At 46.0% G+C, this 24,237-nt stretch overlaps 2 protein-coding genes across 2 annotated transcripts in view; both read right to left on the reverse strand.

Annotated features, from left to right (window-relative positions):
- MED9 (mediator complex subunit 9) overlaps window positions 1-24,237 on the reverse strand; it is a 91,425-nt gene that overhangs the window by 11,129 nt on the left and 56,059 nt on the right. The gene's annotated exons all lie outside the window — the stretch shown is intronic.
- Window positions 16,181-19,804, reverse strand: LOC147011348 (sulfotransferase 1E1-like). The gene is made up of 4 exons (XM_085857829.1): window positions 19,678-19,804; window positions 19,466-19,557; window positions 19,119-19,296; window positions 16,181-18,996 (listed from the first exon to the last, which is right to left on the reverse strand). The coding sequence occupies exons 1-4, from the start codon at window positions 19,790-19,792 to the stop codon at window positions 18,854-18,856; spliced, it is 528 nt and encodes a 175-aa protein (XP_085713955.1). The 5' UTR covers window positions 19,793-19,804; the 3' UTR covers window positions 16,181-18,853.

Raw genomic sequence — 24,237 nt, forward strand, 5'->3', positions numbered from 1 at the left:
TCACGAGAGAATGTTAATTTATCTATCACTGGCAGAAGCACGTGCAAGTCGCCTGATCAGGTTCCGGTCTGCTTTGACGGTGTCTGTCTGCCCAAGTTTGGTCGTCACGTGCACGGTGTGAAAAGATTCAAATGTTTTGGAGAGAGTGTCATTAAATTCTCCAGAGGGGTTCATGGTGTTCACTAATCAAATCATGTTAAGTTACCCTCTATCCGTTCAAGCATACTGTACCTGACTGCAATCGGAAGTAAATTAATGAATAATTTGACGATGACACAGTCAGGTGGATCATCATTTCACCCACGTGAACCCATGCAAAAGTACAATGTTGATGTGACGGTTATTTCGACGATATCGTTGATACAACCAAACTGAAATCTGATATATTTATCCAAACACACATAGTGTAGAAAACGTCTCTCAACACATTTCATCCCATAACGGTCACTGTGATTTGAGAGACTTTCAAACATCGTTATTTCCTTTCAATTGTGAACCTACGTCAAATTGTGGTGTCTTAAAAAAAAAAATTGTTTTTAAATAATTTTGCAAGTACATCAATGAAAACGTACACATACAGTAAACTCGCTGAAGTACCTGGCGTTGCCTGTGGAAATTAAATGAAATATGTATTTAAATATTTCCAGCATGACAAATTGGGGAATATTGGCCTTATAGTTTCGTATGAATTACCAATCTTGCGCATTGCAAAATGCACTTGGACCGCTTTCCTTTGTTTTAACTTCTTATTCATTCTATGTTTTTTTCTAAATGCAACAAATCACTACAACCTAAACAAACAATCTTCGATTACAAACATATTACTCAATTGCTCCCAGGAAAATCCCAGGCAGTGTATGAGAGAATATTCACTGGAGGCCCAATCGAGGCCTGAAGGCAAATGACTGACTTCAATTTTTTTTTAATTTTTCAATTAAAAAAAAAATGCGAACATAGCCCTTGACCTTCCTCTGGATGAAAGAGGAGGCCATACAACGTTTGGTTGCACTGGTTCCTGCAGGGTCTGAATGTATGAACAAACAAACAGACAAAAACACAAACCAACTTTATTATTTTCGATATTAGATGAGGACAAATGAATTGCATTTCTGCAGGATTGCTACAAAGTGAACTAAATCACTATCGAGTAGCTCTCCCAGCGCTCAAGAGAATAAAAGAAGATGACTCTCCCACCAAACCCTCACCTGCACATTCATCCAATAACACAAGAGAAAAAGACAACTCGTGTGAAAACAAGATTGCACAATCAATTGAATCGTGATTAAAAAAAAATAATACACACAAAGAACCAAGATCCAATCAAACAGCAATTGAGTAGTTGAGGTCACCCCCGCCCCCCTCCCCATCCCAATAAAACAAATAAATAAATATTACAAAATTACACATTAAGTATAAGATAAAAAATAGTTTAAATTGTGCAAGTATGTTCAGAAAAGAAGAAAACTTGAAATTACGATGAAACTTCAAATTAACCCATGGGTGAGTTAGTGCAAGGGATCGTTCACATACGGCACCAACCAATGGGCTTTAAGATTCTGGATGAAGAAATTTAGATAAAAAGATCAAACTGTCGACTTTATCAGCAGGGAGAGCATCCCACAAACGTGGGATTTGGATTAAAGGAGAATGATTTATATTTCAGACAACTGAGCAGTGATTCATACATTTCACTTTGTTCTCGAGCAGTGATTGATACATTTCACATTATTGATATGTCTGGGATTGACATTAACAACGTTTTCAAATGGCGATGACAAATCTGTTTTCAACAGACATTTTACAACAAAAACGACATTTCTTACAGATCGGTAAATTCCAAACTATATTTTATACATCCATTACTAAATTTGTGATTGTGTGGACATGCACACACATACAAACCCACAAGCGAGCCATAATAGTGTGTGAAGGTCCCGACGACGTGATCATATCATGGTTGTAGCATCACAGAGGTCTGAGTGAACCAACTTGAAAAACTAGAAGGGCACTTGATAGAGCGCATACCTCCACCACACAAGGCCTGCCTGATCCAGTCGAACATATCTGGCCCAATAAATTTTTGAAATATCACAGAATACATCAGTTTGGTCCTATCACTCAATGGTGAAGAATCACTTTAAAATATCAGATCTGGATTTGGATCTTCACCAGAATTCTTCCCGGTCACACACCCAATGTGTCCATGAATTTTCATCTGAATCCGTCCACAACATTTTGAGATCGTGTTACATATCAGTTTAGCCCTGTCTCTCAATGGTGAAGAATCACGAAAAAAAATTATCGGATCCGGATCCGCATTTTCACCAAAATCTTATTGATTGGTCCTTGTCACACACCCAACTTTCCCATCAAATTTCATCCGAATCCGTCCGCAACTTTTTGATATAACCTGCAAACAGCAAACAAACAAACAACCAAGAAGACGACGTGCAAAGCATGCACGATACTTGCAAAATCCATAAAACAAATTTGACCTCAAAAATAGTTGGTAGTTGAATTCAACGACCAAATATGCGACTCCTCTTCAAATTTCAATTCAATCGGATGAAAATTGACAATTTTATGAACTCGGCCGATGTTGTCTTCAAGAAGAATTGGTTGGGTGAATTCAATGACCTGAAATATAACTTCCCTTCAAATTTCAAGTCAATCGAATGAAAATTGAGGATTTTAGAAATCCCACCAAAGTTGTTGACCTTTGACCTATGTTCACCTTTTGACCTCAAACAATAGGCTTCTTCCTTATGACAACCTCTACCATGTGGTGTAGCTTTTGGAAGATCGGTTTAAAATTGTGACCTGCAGACAGACAGACAGACAGACAGACAGACAGAATAACAAAATTGACTAACCAATATACTTGAAAAATCTTTGATTTTGCAAGTGACAAACAAACAGACAGACAGAAAGGGGTGAAAACATAACCACCTTCACCATCGGTGGCAGAGGTAATAAACCTCTTCACAATTTTGGTCGTGATGCTTACAGGAAGAGTATTAAATGGGATTTCCACTTGATTACTGCCATCGAGGACATCTGCTTTACTTGTGAGCAACAAGGAATCGTGGAAAAAAAACAAAAAAAAAACAAGAAAATTCTGGAGATAGCCTTTGGATCATTCCATATGAACTCGTTCCACATTGATGTGCAGCGGTGTGCACCTCTACTCGACTCTACTCTGCATCGGCGTGTGTCCACTGTCCATTCTACATTTACCCACCACGAAAACCTAGAACAACCATGGATAACAATAATTTATCAAACATCAACTAAACATGATTTCCTTTCAGTCTTCTCGGTCCCAAAATACATGCGGAGGAACTTCTTGTGTTTCTTGTTTAACCAACACGAATTATTTTTGCATTGTTTAAAATACCATCATTTCAAAACCCAACAATCACCATTTTTGTCTCGGTTTTGGTGAAATATAAGATTTGTTCAATGAAAAACAAGATTATCTTTGACTCCCCAGACCCCCCTCCCTCGCCTCGTCCCCCCACACCACAATTCCCTCCTCACAGCCTTCTTCCTCCACCATCTGTAATTTCAGTCAAAGCAAATTTTAAACAAACAACTAAACAAAAAATCCTCAAATTAAATTCAGGGCAAAATAGTACCAGCCATCTGTTTTTATCAACCATTCCATTCTGAATAACTCCATTTTCCATGTGTAGTTTAGAAGTCACAACGGGTCATCACATGAAGCTGTTCCTCAATTATTAATATGTATATATATATATATATATATATATATTTTTTTTTTTTTAGTAAAATAACGGCAAAAGTTATAAACTGAATTGGATTTTTAAAAAGCCTTGCATTGATGCAAGGACCGTGTCTGTGAGAATATAAAGACACTACAAACCAGGTGTCCAAATCATCTGCTTTTACTTAAAAACGATTTTGCTGAAAACTTCAGGGGCCCGTACCTCGAGATCCGCTTGAATGGAAGTGATGTCTGTGCCGGTGAAATAACGACGTGAGAGGCATGTCTTCTCCTTCCCATGGTCGCTTCCCACAGGGACTACTCAAGTTTGACCCGAAGCAGCTGCGCTTCCTGCTCAACACGCTGAAAGCTGATAAATTTGTGAAGTGCCGCCTGCGGGTAGAGACTGCACCGGATGGAAAGACGACTCTCCATAACTACTACTTCATCAACTACCGGCTGCTCGTAAATGTAGTCAAGGTATGTGTGTCGCATACGGTGACTGTTAGCTATTCCATTTGTTCTTATGGCTTTAGCATTCGACTCTGATCACTTGGACACAAAATGAATGAATGAATCACCAGTTCAGTGAAGAGGTGTTCTACTTAGGGGACCGAGCTATCCTGCCTGGCACCCGATTAATTTGTTTCAGATTACCATTACGAGCAGAGTACCCGCCCTCCATGTGATCTTGTTCCAAGCATGCAACATGTTTTTTCTGACGCATACCTTTATTTGGGCAGTGTATGGGCAACTGACAGTTAACCTGGGTTACGGGTATGAAGCAAAAACGTACTGACTGCTTATAATTCAAAACACCTCACTGAACTGGAAAACGTTGGGACAGGAATACTGTACTGTAAATGGTGGAGGCTTGTAATACCTAGCCCCCCCCCCCCCCACCTGGAGGCGGCGCTACACGATGCACATTTACATGGAGAATCCAAAGACCACCGGTGAAGACAAAAACATCCCGATACATTCATTGGGATCATGCTGATCCTCTGTCGCAAGTCTGGATGGAATTTGTCCAGAACTGTAGTGGTAGTGCATCACACACACACACACACACACACACACAGACACACACACACACACACACACACACACACACACACACACACACACACACACACACACACACACACACACACACACACACACACACACACACACACACACACACACACACAGGTCTGTGAATGATAGTAAGGATTCTTCACGACGCTGAAAACATCAAAAAAAATTCTTCTCTGAAACTGCTTAACTGATCAATTCGAAATTTAAATTATATGATCGACCACCCACAAGGAAAAAAGGGTTTAACACCAATGAGGTCATCAGTCATGTGGTATGGCCACCCTATTCGATCGAAGGAAAACCTTTAAAATGCCTCTTCTCTAAAACTGCTTAACTGATGAATATGAAACTTTAAATATCTGATCGCCTACCCATGGAAAGTATAGTTTGATTAAATATGACATCGTAGCGTGGCATCATCACCGGAATGGGTGGGTTGGGCCCCAACATCACTGCTGACAGTTATATTTATATTTATTATTATTACTGGCAAAGGTACCCCGGCGTTGCTGGACAACACCGGGTCCCTCCTCCCATCCCTTCCCCTCCCTCCAGATTCCCATCCCACCACTTTCCCTCCCCTATCGACTCCCACCCCACCCATCCCATTCCCCATACCACCTCTTCCCCACCTACTCTCTTCCTCATCACACCTACCCTTGCCCTCCCTCCTCCCACCCCAATAAATGAACGCACACACATACATTTTTTTTTTTTTTGCCCGTGAATTACCACAACCGCAGCACAGGACTGAACGAACATGCACACATATACATTTTATTTTATTTTAATTTAGATTGTGAAGCAATACTGTGCATATTGCGGTTTTAACTCTTGCGGCATTTTCCAGGAATATAACCTCCGCAATATAGGTTTAATGTATTTCGTTTTTGGCCCTATCTCAATGGGGAAGAATCACTTTAGGATATTAATAACTTCTTGTATCCAGAGGCAGATCCGGGTCTTCGTCAAAATCGAATCTATTTGTCTTTGTCACACACCCAACCTGGACAGCAAGTTTCGTCCAAATCCACCGCGAGGCTCTTTAAATGCCATATGAACGAAGGAGCCTTTACCTAATTCATAATACTTTATGGATTTCCTGCTCTCTTTTCAAAATCTCAGAACCGCCTTGCAGAATCAGGAATGCTTCTGGTTCAAGTGGTGGAAAATGTTTGGCAGATCCAACACACCAATCCCCACCTCTTTAAAACAATGAAATAGATGCAATCTATGTTTGTCATATAGAAGGAATTATTAAAAAAACAGATGGTTAAAACCAAGCAGCTTGTAGAGTGCTCACCAAGTGGCTTAAGCACTCAAGCAAACGCGCCAACGAAACGGTTGAAGGAAATACTGTATAGTCATGGCTTACAAACGTCTGTTGATAAGGAACATTAATACGTACATTAAAATTTTTTCACGAAAGACAATACAATTACATTTGTTTGAGTTAAAAGACGACCTATTAGCTTCAAACCCATCGTGTACTTTTAAGAGATTCTCATTTCCAACATCACATGAAGAATCAAAATTTTTATCACAATACAAAATATGTGTCGTCAGCATTTCAGAGAAAAGAAAGCAATTCAGTAGATTGTGAATGTCGTAAACATACAAAATGAACAACAATGCACCAAGTAAAGAACTTTGGGGAACACCACAGGAAACTCGCTTAAACTCTGGCAAACAGGATTTATAGCTCATACACATTGAGAACGATTGCGAATGCAACTGGAAAACCAGTCATGTGCAACACCCCTGATTCCATAGTCGTATAACTTGGATAATATTTTTTGATTAATTGTGTCATAAGCTTTAGATAAGTAAGCAAAAACTTACTGTATGGCATGAGAATTATTTTCAAATGCATCAATCATTCTGTTGGTGAGATCAAGTAATGTCAAAGACGTTGAGTAACCTGTACGGAATCCATACTGTGACTGGGAAATAATATTATGTTTGTCAAGGAATTTGAATAACCGGATGTAAGCAATTCTCTCCAGTATTTTGGAAAAGTTTGGAAGAACTGATATGGGCCTGTAATTTTTCAGTTCTCCTTTGTCCCCACTTTTGAAAACGTGTAACCTGAGCGAGTTTAAATTTGCAAGGGAAAATGCCTTTGTTTAAGGATAAATTGAAAATATGACATAATGGCTTATGAATATGCACAATAAGTGATTTAATTACTTTTCGACTCAGCTCATCCAAACCAGGGGCCTTACTATTTTTTAATGAACAAACAATATCACAGACTTCCACTTCAGTTGTGGTGCAAAAATATGGAGAATTCAACTAAAGCCAAAAAAAAAAAAAAATGTTGCATTGGCGTAACGGGTCACTGAAAAATAGGGTAGGTCGGTCGGGATCTTTTTTTTTTTTTTTTTTTTTCTTCCTAATAAATCCCTCCCAAAATGTCCCCCGGCTCGAGTACCACCCTTTTTGTCGGCGGGTTCTGTCCGAAACACTTCCGGGTTTTTGCGATCGCGATCGCAATCAACAAGATACTTGAAATCGATAGCAAAAAAACAAAAAAAAAACGTAGGGTCGGCGGAATTTTTAGGGTCGGGCGGGTTATGCCAATGCAACATTTTTTTTTTTTTGGCCTAAGGGTCATTCAAATAAAAGTGAAAATCAACTTGACTTGGTGGAATTGAGGTACGTATCGAGTGAAGGACATATTGTCAGGGCTCAAAGCCCGGACCTTGAATTGCAATGCTGTAATTCCGAGATACACTATCAACAACAAATATAATGGCTTATTACAGCAAAGATAATGTGCCTTCACACACAAACGCAAGAAGTCGAGAACATATCTATAATTTCTCTTTAATCATCAATCAATCAACCCAACAAAGAATCACTGAAACAAAGAATCACTTTAACAATTAATCACGAAATAATGAATCACTTAAACAATGAAGCACTTAAACAAAGAATCACTCAAACAAAGAATCACTTAAACAAAGGATCAAAAGCCAAATTAACCTGTGCACAAGTCAAACAGAATGCTAACACGAGTGTAACATACTACTCTGTCTATCTTCAGTCACAGGTCAGGAATGGGAGCATGCGCCAGAGCAGTGCGTCACTGCGTCCACTTTCCGCCAGTACTCTAAGGGCCTCCGTCTGGCCATCCCTCAGGCAGATGCCTGGCCCATCCCCATCTCCTTGAGATGCCGATCAACCTGCTGCAACCACGAGGCACGTGGTGGTCCCATTGGCCTCCTCCACTCACGAGACTCCCTCGCTGAGAGAATCTGGCGAGCAGGATCAGTGTCAGGAAAATGAGCCACATGTCCATACAGCCGCAGCTGACGCTTATGGACTATGCAGGTAACAAATCTCATTTGAGTCTTTCTCAGCAACCACTCCTTGGACACAAAGTCTGACCAGCGAAAGCCAAGGATTCTCCAAAGAGATCTGGGACCAAGGGAATTAAGTCTCCATCTCGGATCCTTGATCAGACTCCAAGTCTCATCCATAGAGCAAGACTGGAAGCACCAAGGACCTGACGGCTCGGACTTTAGTCCTCCCGCACAGGTCCCGGCAGTGCCACACCCCATTATCCAGTGAATCCATGACTCCCCAGGCCCGACCCAGACGTCTATTGACCTCTGACTCACAGCCAACAGAGACATGGATATCACTGCCAAGGTAAGTGAATCTCTCCACGACCTCAACATCCTCACCACAAACAGGCACAGACAGGACAGCAGCATCCAAGATGTCATTGAAAGCCTGGATCGTAGTTTTGACCCAGGAAACCCGTAATCCCAGTGGCTCCGACTCCTCATTCAGCACCTCGAGGGACCCCAAAAGGATATGTAAAGTCTCCGCAAAGATGACTGCATCCTCCCGAGAATGCGGTCCACACAAGTGCTGAAAAGTGTGGGGGCCAGTACACACCCCTGACGAACTCCAATAACAACTGGGAATAAGTCAGAGATGGTACCACCACATCACACAGCACTCTCAATACCAGAGTAGACTTCAGACATCAGATCGATCAGTTTTGGGGGCACCCCACGAAGACCGAGAATCCTCCAGAGGGCATCCCGATTCACTGAATTGAATGCTTTACAGAGATCAACATATGCTGCAAGCAGCCTCTGCCGAAACTCTCGTCTGCGTTCGGTGAGGACCCAAAGAGCAAGGATATGGTCAATCGTTTACCTATTTGGTGTTAAGCCTGACTGCTCTGGATGTTGGTGCTCAAGCAGATGGTGGCGAACCCTATCAAGAATTATCTGAGCAAAGACCTTGCCTGGCGCTGAGAGCAGCATCATCCCTTGGTAGTTGTTGCAGTCTTGGTGATCACCCTTCCCTTTCCAGAGAGGGACAACAAGGCCCCTCTTCCAGTCAGTTGGGATGATGCCTGTGTTCCAGGCAGAGCACAGAACTGCATGCAATGACACGAGTGCAGCATTTCCACCAGCCTTGAGAAGTTCAGCATGGATGCCACAGATCCCTGGAGCTTTACCCCATTTCAACCCGTTCACCGCAGCCTGTGTTTCCACAAGCTGAGGTGGACCACAGTTGATTGGAGGGTCAGCAACAGTTATTGTAACAACCCTGACATCCAACCCGACAGCTGGTGGATAAGCCTGGAACAACCGCTCAAAGTAACCGGCCCAGCGGGCCTTCTCTTCGGACTCCTCTTTCTCAAGTCTTCCACCCTCTGCTCTAACTGCATTACACTGAGGGATCGGCTTGGATGAACGCAATGTGCGAATTCCCATGTAAGCAGGCCGAGAATCGCTTGACCACAGGTGATGCTCTCAGATTCCTCGCACATAGGCCTCCTTGTCCACCCTGAGCGCACGTAGTTTTACGCCTCAGCTCCCTGAACCGCTCAGCTCTGCCATTCAGCCTGGCCCTGCGACTCTGGTCGATGCTATCCAGTGTCCCTTCAGAGACAAAATTCTTTTTTGCCCTACGGCGAGTTCCAAGACATCCACCGGCAATATCATGGATGGTGGTCTTGAAGACACTCCACAACTCTTCAGAACCTTCCAAAGCACACAGACCCCCCAAATATCCACTCAACTTGTTCACAAACTGCTCAGCTACCCTCTCGTCCTTGAGCTTGCCAACATCCAGCCGAGGCTGGGATGGTACCATTCTCCTGGATTTAAGGTGGAACTTAAGAGTTGTTATCACAAGTCGGTGGTCAGTATTGAGGAACTGAGCACTCGGTAAACCCTGCAGTTCTGGATCATCCTTCAGCGACCATTAACAAGGACATGGTCAATCTCTTTTACCACACCACCAGCGTTGGAATACCAAGTCCAGCGATGAGCTTGTGGGTGCTGAAACCATGAACCGGCCCCCCGAAGTCCATGACTTCTTGCAAAGTCAAAGAACTTGGTGCTATTCAGGTTCACAGTTCCTGACCCATGGTGACTAACACACGTCTCACAACCATCCCTATCAGTTCCAGTCGATGCATTGAAATCCCCCATGACTAGAAGTGTATCTCGCCTGGGCCACTGGTCAACCACAGACTCGAGCGTGGCATAGAATGCGTCCTTCACGGTGAGATCACTCACCTCACTTGGAGCATATAGAGAGACCAGGGAAACGACACCCAAGGAGTGAAGAATCCTAAGACTCATGATATGCTTGTTGAGCGGTGTTACCTCAATTATCATTGTAGTCAGCTTATTCACACAGCCACAGCAACTCCTTTGGCATGGTAAGCATCAGAGCGACCAGACCAATAGTAGGTGCAACCACCCGCCATGATATCGCCGCAATCCGGTCTCCGAACCTCAGAGAGTGCTGCAACACCAATGTCAAAACGCTTGAGCTCATATGATAAGATAACAGAGACAGATGATCATCCTCTCTTCGGGATAGGACATTCCAGGCACCCACCCGAAGGGACCGCCTTATGTTAACCCAAGGAGACCGCCGTCTGGTGGACGACACCTCAGCACCACTCCGCACACTCTCCCGCAATCTGACCCGGGAATGCTGCCCCGTGGTTTCACTCCTATCGTCAAAGATTGGGGGTCCTGAAGGCTTTGCCTCAATCCCGTCATCCGGTGAGCTGCCCTGCGAAGGGAAGCTACATAGGAGGTACTCCCACGGAGTGGGTTTTCAGATTTCTTTGCGTTTTTGTGTTTTGTGGGATGAAGGGTTTTATGGTGGCCAGAATGCAAACCCTGCCACCAACCTCCTAATAAGAAGTAACCCAACTTCAGGGGGACATCCGCAGACACAGTTGGGCACTAGATTTCGATGGCCGTTGGCTCACAAGGAGCTCCTCCGCCCTTTGACAGGTTTTGTTTTTAATCCTGTTTGGTGTCCATATTATACTCCCTCCTCACCAAAAAACCTGGTGGGGGAGACGGTTTAGTCGCCAACAACCCGACCATGGAACAGGTTCGTACAGGTTTACATGATACCAGTAGCAAGTTACAGATCTCATCTGGCCTGACCTGACATTATAAATCCCCCTCCGAATACAACCTAAAACCCGATTTGCTCTACCTTTAGCTGACTGGTACTGTGCTGCCTGCTTCCCTCCCGTATCTATTACCACCCCCAGATCCTTCTCCTGTGTGACGCGCTCCAAAATTACCCCTTCCATCCTGTAATCTCTATTTTCATTGTTCTTTCCCATCCCCAACACCTTACACTTGTTCAGGTTAAATTACATCTGCCAATCTTTTGCCCAATCTATACGAGTATCAAATACTTTCCTGAATCTGATCATCACCCCCTCTGCTATCCACCTTACCTCCAAGCTTTGTGTCATCTGCAAATCTGGAAAGCTTACTCTTTACCCCATTATCCAAATTGTTGATGTAAATAATGAATAGTAATGGTCCGAGTACTGAACCCTGAGGTACCCCGCTGCTTACATCCTCCCAGCAAGACATCCTCCCACTCACAGCCACTCTCTGCTTCCCACCACTAAGCCAGTTTGCAATCCAATTAGCTGCCTGACCAGCGACTCCACAACCCCTCACCTTGGCTAAGAACCTCCAATGTGCTACCTTATCAAATGTCTTCTTAAAGTCTCGATGTACTATGTCCACTGCCTTTCCCTCATCCACCCAATCATCTACTCTTAGATAATAGAGCTGTTCATTTACTCCCTCCATTCCAACCTGGATCGTCTGTAAAAGCCCTTCCTCACCTCCTTGATGGATACTCTCAGCTATTGGTGACCACCCTGACTGTTCTTGTGTAAAAGTTGCAGCGAAATACCTGTTAAATAAGCCTTCCATCTCACTTTCATCACTACCCACTCTCCCAGTGCTATTCCTCAATGGGCCCACACTGGTCCGAACCTGTTCTTTTCCACTGATATACTTAAAGAAAGCCTTGTTATTATGTTTAATATTCTTAGCCACGTCCTTCTCATACTCTCTTTTGGCTTGTCGAGTTGTTTTATTAACTTGCCTCTCTTTACTCCGATAGTGATTTATATCGAGCTCCAGTCCTCTTATTTTACACCAAATAAATATCTTTTGCTTCTCCTTGATAGCATTCCTTATCTCACTACTCAACCAGCCTGGTCTCTTTCTGCTTCAAGTTTTACACCTCATTGGAATGTACTTACTCTGCACTCTACATATTTGGTCCTTAAAGATTTCCCATTTCTCTGATGCTGATTGTCCTGTTGTGAGAGTCTCCCAATCTACATCACCCAACTCTCTCCTCGTACCCTCAAAGTTTGCCTTCCTGAAATCTAATAGCCTTACCCTACTATCCTGAACTCTAACCCTTAACAAAGTCTTTGCACACACAATGTTATGGTCACTTGATCTGAATGCTCCCCGACCTCCACCTCTTCCACCATATTGGTTTGTTGCTTAAAAGGAGGTTCAACACTGCACTCCCCCTAGTGGCCTTATCTACAAACTGGGTTAAAAAACAATCCTGGACTAAAACGAGGAAATCCTCATCCGCTCTGCCCTTTCCCTGTTCCTCCACCCAATCTATCCCTGGCAAGTTAAAATCCCCCACAATCAATACTCTTCCTTTACCACATGCCCTTTTGAATTCCTCATGTGCTCTTCCTTCCTCCTCTTCCTTCCCACCTGGAGCCCTACAAAAGAATCCTACTGGTGTCTTACTGTTTTTACAATCTCTAATCTTTACCCATACAGAATCCTCAACATTTATTCCTTCCTTAATGTCACTCATTTCTCTTGATGCAATGCTGTCCTTTACCCAGATTGCTACTCCTCCAATTCTCTCCTTCCGATCACAATGATGCACCTTGTAGGCTTCGAATCATGTCCTCCAGTTACTCTCCTCTTTAAACCATGTCTCACTCACTGCAACTATATTGTACTCCTCGCTATCTCCTTTGGCTACAAGCTTTTCCATCTTATTATTTAAACTTCTGGTATTGGTATTGAATATATTTAACTTTTCCCTTCCTGAAATTCTATTTTCCTGCCTGGTCTTACTCAGCCCAATTACATCATCCGCTCCTTCCTTCATAGCTTCCCCACCCTCCGCTGACCTAAAAAAGCTTCAATTCCCATGGCAAACCTTGTTTCCCCCTTTCTATTTAATATACGGCCATCATTCTGGAAACACTCCCTTTGTCCCCTGAATGATTCCCACTGCTTCCTAAATGTAAATCCTTCTTCCCGACACCATTCTTCCAGCCATTGATTGACCTCTATTGCTCTGCTCATAATTTCTATATTGTTTCCTAATCTTGGGAGAATCCCAGAAAACATGACCTCACAACCCTTTGCTTTCAGCCGCTTACCCAATATCCTGTATCTAATTTTCAAAACCTCTGAGGAAACTTTCCCTAAATCATTCACACCGAGGTGTACCACAACCAACTTCTTCCTGCCATGACCCGATACAATATCGTTTACCCTTCCCTCAATGTCCATAACTCCCGCTCCATCAAAACTACACAGAATGCTGTGTATACAACCCTCACCACTGCCTGCACCCTCACCACTGCCTGTACTCGCTGCACCCTCACCACTGCCTGCACTCACTGCACCCTCACCACACTTGCAAAAAAAACTGCCTCACAAATGCCTACTCTCGTTGCACCCTCACTACTGCTTGCTCCCGCTGCACCCTCACCACTGCTTGCTCCCATTGTACCATCACCAGTGCATGCTCCTGCTGCACTACCATCATTTCCTGCCCCCGCTACACCGTCACCACTTCCAATATTCTCAGCAACCTCACTCCACAACCGTAACCAACTATTATCTACAAATTTCTCACATTCTGCTACTTGCTGCAAATTATCTATCCGTTCCTTCAACCTCGTAATAACCATCCTCAAGTGGGATATTTCCTCAAACTTCCTACAACAGTGAAAACCCTCTGCTTCCCCTATTCTTGATGTGGCCCACATTAAGCAACAATTACATTTTATGAACTCCTCTTCCTTTCTCCTTCGCTCTCTATTTCTACCCTTTTTATCCCCACACTCCCAAGGCTCCAACTGACTCAAATGCTTAACTCAGCACTCGGCCTCTCCCTGCATCTTTCAATAAACGAACACAAATGCCTGCTAAAACTGTTATGAACACAACTTCCGCTTGATAAATGCAGTCCCATAGCCCCTGGCAAATTACAATAACAAAATACACAAAACACACTTGGTTTGTTCTGGCCAAGGATCTTGAACAACCGGAAGTGATGTGCTCACAGTTGTTGTTGCTCGTGGGGTTTTTTTCTGGGTGAAGGAGGAAAGAGATTTTGTTTTAATTTTTGAGGGAGGAGGGGAAAAGGAATGAGTTGTGGGTTCAGAAATACCAATAACTGTAACAAAGAAGCGAAAACGAGGCAGAAGATGGAGGTGAAGGTAGGTTGGCCCGATAGCACGATTAGGCCCTGTTGAACTCAAGAGACGAACTTATTAATTTATCACAGCAGGACATGATTTGGGACAGAGAAGTTGTTGCCAAACATGAAGAGCAAAACAGAAATAAAAACGAAATGGCAAAACACAATGTAAATGGTATGGGGAACTTGTCTTTGAAGAAATGGTAGGAGAGCGTGCCGCCCAGTCGTCCATGTGTTCGGATCCCCGAACTGGAAGTCAAGAGGGAAGAGCAAGTTGAAAGTCGGGATGGCAGTGATCTGTACATCTGTCGCCAGAGGCACATTATGTTTTCGGGTTGTTTGTACGTACATCCGTCCGTGCTAATTTTCTATGTTTTCTCTGCAACCGCTTTGAGATTGACACAATTTTCACCATAGGTGCGACCACTCTTGCAGAATGTTCTTATGAAAATTATGTCGTCATAGGTCACGTGGTATGGCGGCCATGTTGGGAAAAAGGGAAAACTTTGGTCTTCTATCTCTGAAACCGCTCCATGGAAAAAATTGAAACATGGCACATGTGAAGTACTCCCCATGTGAAAGTGTGATTGTTTTTTTGAAGATGTCATTGGGGCTTCCTTATGACGTCATAATTGCATACATCAAATGCTTTATCCGATTATTATGAAAATTTGAGGGTCCTCTCGGGCTAAATTGTATGGGGGGAAAAAAATTGATGACGTCATCGGCCAGGTGGTTCGGCAGCCATTTTTTTATTCAAAATAAACCAAAAATCTCCAAAAAGGCTGATCAGATCGAGGCGAAACTTTACAGTTATGATCACCTATGCATGAGGAACAAAGAGTTCTCCACCTCTGGCATCATAGGTCACATGGTTTGGCAGCTATGCTTTTATTTTTTTTGAAAAATAAATTTTTTAAAATCTTCTTCAGAATGGCTTGACAGATCAAGGGGAAACTTCACCCACATGTTCCCCAAGCGTTGGCGTTGGTGACATCAAGGTGTTCACAAATAATTAATAGGTAACATCGTATGTTAGCCATATTGATTTGAACAAAAATCTTTTAAAAAAGGATTTTTTCCCCCAGAACCGCTTCATCAATCGATGTGAAACATCATAATTATGATCCAGTCGTCAACGGGGAACATATTGTGACGAATTCTGGTCCGCCCGGCGTGCGATCGACTACGTACTCGAATCGCGACCGCGTCGCCCACCGGAACGGATAATTCAGTCGTGACCCTCCCAGAACAACGCCGGGAGCCAGTCACGGGTGGGTCTTTCGACCTCACTACAATCGTGCCAATTGGCCACCCGCGCAGTATAGGGTTGTTCGCCAAATTCGACCGACCTAAGTACCTGCGCGAGTAGTTAATCGGGTGATCGTACCTCGCCGCTGGCCGGCCGAGGACACAAACCGTTTCAGTGGTCCGTTCCGTGCTTCAGTGATAACCGAGCGGTGTTATCGCTGACCCCAACGGATGTGATTCTATTTACTGGGTGCTTACACCCTTCTACCAATTCCTTCCTTGATGCAAGATGGAACTTTCAAACAAGGGAAAGGACGCAACGAAATGGGGAACAGTTCAACAAGCACATTTATTTCACACTCAGACAAGGCACATATTTACAGCCATACAGTAAATCATGCACGTAAGAACAGTAACACAGTGAAAGCAATTGAAGAGTTACAACCGAATATTTATTCACACATTTACTGAAACAGGTTTACTTTACAAGATGTCGCCACCACATGCACTTACACAAAAGCAAAGAAAAGCCACCCTCACAGACAAGGGTGGCAGACAGGTCTGTGGACCAAATGTACGTGGAACCTGGATGAGCGGCCAGGTCCACGATACCGAAGGGTCTTACCTGCGCCCTTGTGGTGCGATGGCGGGCAAGCCGCAATGTCAGCGTAGCCGCGCCTGACTTCGTGCCACTGGCGTGGCCGGTGAGCTCTCTCCGGCATTCTCCGCGCAGGCACGTGTTTCACAGTCGGCACCACGGTTGGTGAGGGGAACCGACAGGGTTACCGGCGCTCTCTCAGCGCGGATGGGGGGCGGGGGGGATTGTTGATGCCCGGTATGGGGGAGGATTGTTGATGCTCTTTTAGCAATGTCGATGCCCTCCTGGCGAGACGGGGGTTATCGGCGCTCTCTCAGCGCAAAGCTCGGTTTGGGAGAGGGGAACTGTTGCCGCTCCCTTCAGCGAGTTGGCGCTCTGGACCGCACTGGCTCCGGCAAAACTCCTCCTGGCTGTGGCTTCCACAACGCCCCTTCTCGGGCGGTGGTCCCCACTCAGCCCTCTGGCTTGCCTCTGAGCCCTTCTCCGCGTCCCTGCTCCACTCAGCAACTCGCGCTCCTCGCCCCTCAACTTCAACCTGAGCTTCGTTCTGAAGATGCTTCCTCTCCATCGACCGTGCCCCGTCTGCCGCGAGCTCCGTTGTGCTCGCTCTTATATAGGCCAGGGGAGTGGAAAAATCCAACCCCCGACCTATGACCTTCGACCTCTGGAAAGCGTACTTGGTTGAAATCACCAGGGCCTCACCCTGTCGGCGTGACCCCTGACCCCAGCAAAGCCGACGTGGAAGGAATCACCAAAGCCTCGCCCTGTCAGCGTGACCTCTGACCCGGCAAAGCGTACGTGGTTGAGATCACCAAAGCCTCGCCCTGTCAGCTCAGCTTTACTCCTTCGAGCTGATGCGTGTAATGCATCGAGTCCTTCTGCCACGCGGCTTCGTTTCGCCCGACTAGCCGATGTGTGTATGCGGGTTTCGCCGGGGCTTCTGTCCCGCCGAACCGATGCGTGTAATGCCTCGAGTCTGCCCGTGAAGGAGTTCATATGCAAATTTGAGGATCACATCGGGTTTGGAGGCGGGGCTGCACCACCTGATGCTCAGCCATTGGACGGATGAAAAGTGGGCGTGTATGATTCCTGATCCGACTTCTCCTTCAAAAGGATTCCATTCACAACCAATAGCACGACATTCGGTAACGTGTTCTATTTCTCTGTTCAAATCATGTCTGGACGTGGTAAAAATCACCGAACGGGCTTTGGACAGCGCCACTTCGGTGTTGACTCTGGGACGAAGGCGACTTCTTGTTTGCGGGTGGTGTTTGTTGATGGTCGTGGAGGGCGAAAGTCGAAGGTGGTGGGGTTTGCTGTGGTGGTTTGGGGATAGTGTTGTTGGGGGATGATTGGTCCAAAATAATGATAGAGAAAAGAAAAACGGCTAACTCAAAGGATCACAGCCCTGTGAACACGGAAATTCCCTTTGAACAACGGTGGGGAAATCTAACTACACATATACTTTTCGGTATAACTGACCTGAGGACCTTCGTGGTGTAGTGCCAATTTCCACAGCCGCAACAATATGTTTGAAATGTCAACCTGATTGGGTGCATGGTCTGGCAGTCAGAATTATTTAATATTTTAAATCTCGGTTCAGGGATTGAAATCAAACTTGCTGGAAATATTATAATGATGTAATAATGTGGGCGGAGGCATATCTGGCGACGTGGAAGAGTGCTGCCCTCGTTTGTTTTGTTTTTAATGCCCATGCTGGAAGTGGTGAAACGCCCACACATTTAAGTTTTGTATTTTGGTCCTTTAAATAACTCGCAGAGTACCCACCCTGCAGACGATCTTGTTCCAAGCAGGCAATACGTTGTTCTGACGCATACCTTTATTTGGGTGGTGGATAGGCAACTGACAGCTCTACTCTGTCTCGGCAAAAGAAAAGAAAAAATAACCCGTGTGACATGCATGAAGCAAAAACATACCGATTGTAAAAAATTCAAAACACCTCTCTGCACTGGAAAATGTGGGGACAGGAATACGTGACTGTAAATTGTGGAGGCTTCTAATACCCTCCCCGACCTGGAGGTGGCACCACACGACACACATTCACCTAAAGAATTGCCCCCCCCCCCCCAGGACCACCGGCAAAGATAAAAGCACATAAACATAGATTGGGGTCATGCTGATCCTCTGTAGTATCTCTGGATGCAATTGGTCCACAACTGTAGGAATAGTCACGTGACAAACAAACACACACCGGTCCAAGAATTAGAGCGAGGATGACGTAGCGACCATTCATTGTGCACACGTTGTGTGGGACACGATGTGTTGTGGTTTTATTTTGGAAGTCCTGCATTGTACAATCATGAAGAATTTATATAAATTTAGGCAAAAAGGATCGGTGATGGACATTTGGTTGCTCTTGATCCTGGAGCGCTCTCCCACTCAGCTTATTCTGTCATTGTATGAGAACGCTTCACTGAGGCATGTCCCAGGTGAAGTCCAGGTCTGGTCTGGCCATGCTCATGGTCAACGGTGTCGAACCACTCGTTTTGTGCCACTGTGAAGTGGTTCTTCCAGTCTCCAACTTTACCTGCAGATAAACAAAATGTAAATGACTATTGGCTCTTTATAAAGGGGGAGGGTGGGGTTCCCAATAATTCCAATCTTGAGAAGCTCGTGGGTTGTGTGCATTGGAGAGGAACACCGACGTACCTTTTCTCATGAATTTCCCCTTGGTGAGGTCAAACACCGAATCCAAATCTTCCTTGTTTACAGACGGGTTGGCCTTCATAGCTTTAAATGATGAATGCTTCACCACTTCCAGCACCTGCTCTTCTGTCAGGTGTTTTCCCACAAATTTACAAATCTTCCACACGACAGCAGGTAGGTCCTGGAGACACGCACAGTCGGACACAGCCAGGTCTTGGGTTCTCATACGTATGTAGTTCTGGGAATCGCACACATCTGATTTCACTCAGACATCACGTGTCATGGCTACAGTTTTATGTGGTATCATACATGTCCTGAATTGTATGTTTTGGGTCTCCTTTATGGCTCACCTTTTTCATCTCCTCGTAGGTCAACCACAACATGTTTGGGTGATTGTTCTCCTGCCATCCACGGACGTGTTCAAACCATGACCCGATAAACACTACAACATAAGGAAGTCAGGTCCAGGATTTAAAGGTACAGGCAGTCCACAGATTGCATGATCATTTTGATTTGTACATTTTGTGCAGGTCAGGTTATTCATGAGAACATCTTCACTAACCTTGTCCGTTGATGAACTTTTCCAAGAAATCCTGAAAGTCTTTTGGCGTATCGAGACATTTTACCATGTTGTGGAAATAGTAGAAAGAAACGAGTGTGTCCTTTGGATTTCTCATGACGTAAATAACCTGAGATTCAAAAATGAACAGAAATAATGTAACCCTCCCCTGCAACCGCTCACCTTCCTCTCACCCCCCCTCACAAATACAGCACATTGTTTCAATTAAGAGTTACGGTATATGATCATTTACCTTGTTTAAATATTTGCGAAATGGATGACATTTCTTAAACAAATGGTTCACATTTTGGTTTACAAGGTCTGGTTAATTTAATTATTATTGAATGAAAATCTGAAGATTTAAATGATTCCTGCAGCATTTTTTCAAGTTCAAGTTCCACAATGGTCATTGGCACCTGTCCTCGTGCCTTGGGCATCGAGACACCTGCAAAAGTCCTACCTTACCTTGGGGTCGGACTGAACAGGCTTGAGAGCTGAGTTAGATGAGTGTGTGTGTGTAGTTTGGAGTGTGAATGATTGTGAGTGCATTGAAGAGTCTGACCAAAAAGTGTGGATCCACATGTGTCGTTCTGCAAAGCATTCGTCGTTCGTTCGAAAAAGTGTGTGGGATAGGGCCTGTGATCAAAGAGTGTGTGGGATAGGGCCTGTGATCAAAGAGTGTATGGGATTGGACCTGTGACCAAAGAGTGTGTGGGATTGGGCCTGTGGTCAAAGAGTGTATGGGATGGGGCCTGTGCTCAAAGAGTGTGTGGGATGGGGACTGTGGTCACAGAGTGTGGGATCGGACCTGTGTTCTCAGAGTGTTTGGGATGGGACCTGTGATCAAAGAGTGTGTGGGATAGGGCCTGTGGTCAAAGAGTTTATGGGATGGGGCCTGTGGTCAAAAAGTGTTTGGGATTCGGCCTGTGGTCAAAGAGTGTGTGGGATAGGGCCTGTGGTGAAAAAGTGTGTAGGATCGGGCCTGTGGTCAGAGTGTATGGGATGGGGCCTGTGGTAAAAGAATGTTCGGGATAGGGCCTGTGGTCAAAAAGTGTGTGGGATAGGGCCTGTGGTCAAAGAGTGTATGGGATTGGGCCTGTGCTTAAAGAGTGTGTGGGATGGGGCCTGTGGTCAGAGTATGTGGGATAGGGCCTGTGGTCAAAGTGTATGGGATGGGACCTGTGATCACAGAGTGTGTGGGATGGGGCCTGTGGTCAGAGTGTGTGGGATAGGGCCTGTGGTCAAAGAGTGTATGGGATTGGGCCTGTGGTCAAAGAGTGTATGGGATTGGGCCTGTGCTTAAAGAGTGTGTGGGATGGGGCCTGTGGTCAGAGTGTGTGGGATAGAGCCTGTGGTCAAAAAGTGTATGGGATGGGGTCTGTGCTCAAAGAGTGCGTGGGATGGGGCCTGTGCTCAAAGAGTGCGTGGGATAGGGTCTGCACTCAAAGAGTGTTCGAGATGGGGCCTGTGGTCAAAAAGTGTGTGGGATTGGGCCTGTGATCAAACAGTGTGTGGGATAGGGCCTGTGTTCAAAGTGTGTGTGGGATAGGGTCTGTGGTCAAAGAGTGTATGGGATTGGGCCTGTGGTCAAAGTGTATGGGATTGGGCCTGTGCTTAAAGAGTGTGTGGGATGGGGCCTGTGGTCAGAGTATGTGGGATAGGGCCTGTGGTCAAAGTGTATGGGATGGGACCTGTGATCATAGAGTGTGTGGGATAGGGCCTGTGGTCAAAAAGTGTGTGGGATTGGGCCTGTGGTCAAAGAGTGTATGGGATTGGGCCTGTGCTTAAAGAGTGTGTGGGATGGGGCCTGTGGTCAGAGTGTGTGGGATAGGGCCTGTGGTCAAAGAGTGTATGGGATGGGACCTGTGATCATAGAGTGTGTGGGATAGGGCCTGTGTCAAAAAGTGCGTGGGATTGGGCCTGTGGTCAAAAAGTGTGTGGGATTGGGCCTGTGGTCAAAAAGTGTGTGGGATTGGGCCTGTGGTCAAAGAGTGTGTGGGATTGGGCCTGTGGTCAAAGAGTATGGGATTGGGCCTGTGCTCAAAGAGTGTGTGGCATGGGGCCTGTGGTCAAAAATTGTGTGGGATATGGCCTGTGGTCAAAGAGTGTGTGGGGTATGGCCTGTGGTCAAAGAGTGTGTGGGATAGGGCCTGTGGTCAAAGTGTGTGTGGGATTGGGCCTGTGGTCAAAGAGTGTGTGGAATGGGGCCTGTGGTCAGAGTGTGTGGGATAGGGCCTGTGGTCAAAGAGTGTATGGGATTCGACCGGTGATCAAAGAGTGTGTGGGACAGGGCCTGTGGTCAAAGAGTTTATGGGATGGGGCCTGTGGTCAAAAAGTGTGTGGGATTGGGCCTGTGGTCAAAGAGTGTGTGGGATAGGGCCTGTGGTCAAAGAGTGTGTGGGATTGGGCCTGTGGTCAAAGAGTATGGGATTGGGCCTGTGCTCAAAGAATGTGTGGGATGGGGCCTGTGATCAAAGAGTGTGTGGGATCGCGCCTGTGGTCAGTGTGTGGGATATGGCCTGTGGTTAAAGAGTGTATGGGATGGGGCCTGTGGTCAGAGTGTATGGGATGGGGCCTGTGGTCAAAGAGTGTGTTGGATGGGGCCTGTGGTCAAAAAGTGTGTGGGATGGGGCCTGTGGTCAAAGAATGTTTGGGATAGGGCCAGTGGTCAAAAAGTGTGTGGGATAGGGGCTATTGTCAGAGTGTGTGGAATGGGGCCTGTGATCAAAGAGTGTGTGGGATAGGGCCTATGCTGAAAGAGTGTGTGGGATAGGGCCTGTGGTCAAAAAGTGTGTGGGATGGGGCCTTTGCTTAAAGAGTGTATGGGATAGGGCCTGTGCTCAAAGAGTGTGTGGGATGGGGCCTGTGATCAAAGCGTGTATGGGATAGGGCCTGTGGTCAAAAAGTGTGTGGGATGGGGCCTGTGGTCAAAGAATGTTCGGGATGGGGCCTGTGGTCAAAGAATGTTCGGGATAGGGCCTGTGGTCAAAAAGTGTGTGGGATAGGGCCTGTGCTGAAAGAGTGTGTGGGATAGGGCCTGTGCTGAAAGAGTGTGTGGGATAGGGCCTGTGCTGAAAGAGTGTGTGGGATAGGGCCTGTGGTCAAAGAGTGTATGGGATGGGGCCTGTGGTCAAAGAGTGTGTGGGATGGGGCCTGTGGTCAAAGAGTGTGTGGGATGGGGCCTGTGGTCAAAGAGTGTGTGGGATGGGGCCTGTGGTCAAAGAGTGTGTGGGATGGGGCCTGTGGTCAAAGAGTGTATGGGATGGGGCCTGTGGTCAAAGAGTGTGTGGGATGGGGCCTGTGGTCAAAGAGTGTGTGGGATGGGGCATGTGGTCATAGTGTGTGTGATGGGGCCTGTGGTCAAAGAGTGTATGGGATAGGGCCTGTGGTCAAAGAGTGTGTGGGATAGTGTCTGTGTCTGGTGTCCGGGAGTGGGATTCAAATCCATCCCGCCTCCAACTAAATTCACGGAACCGGATCAGGGGTGAGTGAAGCGACCCTCCGTGTTCCCCAAATTCGAGCGATTTAAAAATTATTTCCATGGGATAAGACAGCATTTCAAGGCGAACGGGTGCCGGGGGATTTAGAAATTGTAGAATCCACGGCTCAAGATGAAATCCCCGAGCAGGACATGTCCGTGCAGGATGAATTTCCCCAACCAAACCCATAACCCGAAATGGGCGCGGCAGCGTCAGAGGCCGTGGTGTATGACACCCCCCCTCCCCACCTCCATCAAATTCCCTCCCCAGCCCCCAGCGGAACCACGCCTGATGGGGGTGAAGCGGCTGCCACAGACTCACCTGACATGGGTCAGCTCGTGATGATTTTGCTGGCAAAAATGGACGGCATGAATGCGAATGCGGAACAAATAGATGGAAACACCAACGGAATGAAAGAAGAAATGAAAAAACTGCGGCGTGAAATGCAGAGCGTGGTGCGATGCCTGCAGGCGGGCAGAATGGCAATTGAGAGGAGTGAAACGCGGGCAGTGGATCTCAAAATGGCACCGCCACGTGCTGGAGCGAACGAGCTGTGGGGGGCGGGGGGGAGTGCAACGGCTGTCAGGCCCGCAATGGAGGTGGGTGAGGACAAATTAATTCGGGAGACGTGTTGGGCGAGACTCGACCAGGTGACAAAGGAAGTGACGGTGACAGAGGGAAAAATTAAATGGGGAGACCGAAACGTGTGAGATGAGACACGAGGTGACGACGGAAAGAATAAAATGTACAGAGACGCGGGAGATGGAAACGGTAGCGGAGAGACTACACGATAAAGACGGGGTGAAAAACGAGCACACACACGGAGGTAGTGGAGGACAATGGGGGCGAGCTTGCGGACTGTTTCGCGACCCGGTGCGAGCAGCTGGATAGCCTCCTTCAGGAACGGAGGGAGACGCTGTGCCCCCTTCAAGCGATTCACGACCAGGTGGGTCCGGTCGAGCTTCGTGGAGTTGAGGGGGCGAGTGCTGTGGACGGGTGCACGCGAGGATTGGGGGGTATGAAGGCCCCGGGAACCCTTGTGGTGGCACGATTCCCTCGTGTGATTGTCCCGGTGTGCATGGTT

This window comes from Eptatretus burgeri, chromosome 15 (genome assembly GCF_056783735.1).
Source record: "Eptatretus burgeri isolate ZD-2024b chromosome 15, Ebu_testis_v1, whole genome shotgun sequence".
In the NCBI taxonomy this organism is placed as follows: Eukaryota; Metazoa; Chordata; class Myxini; order Myxiniformes; family Myxinidae; genus Eptatretus; species Eptatretus burgeri.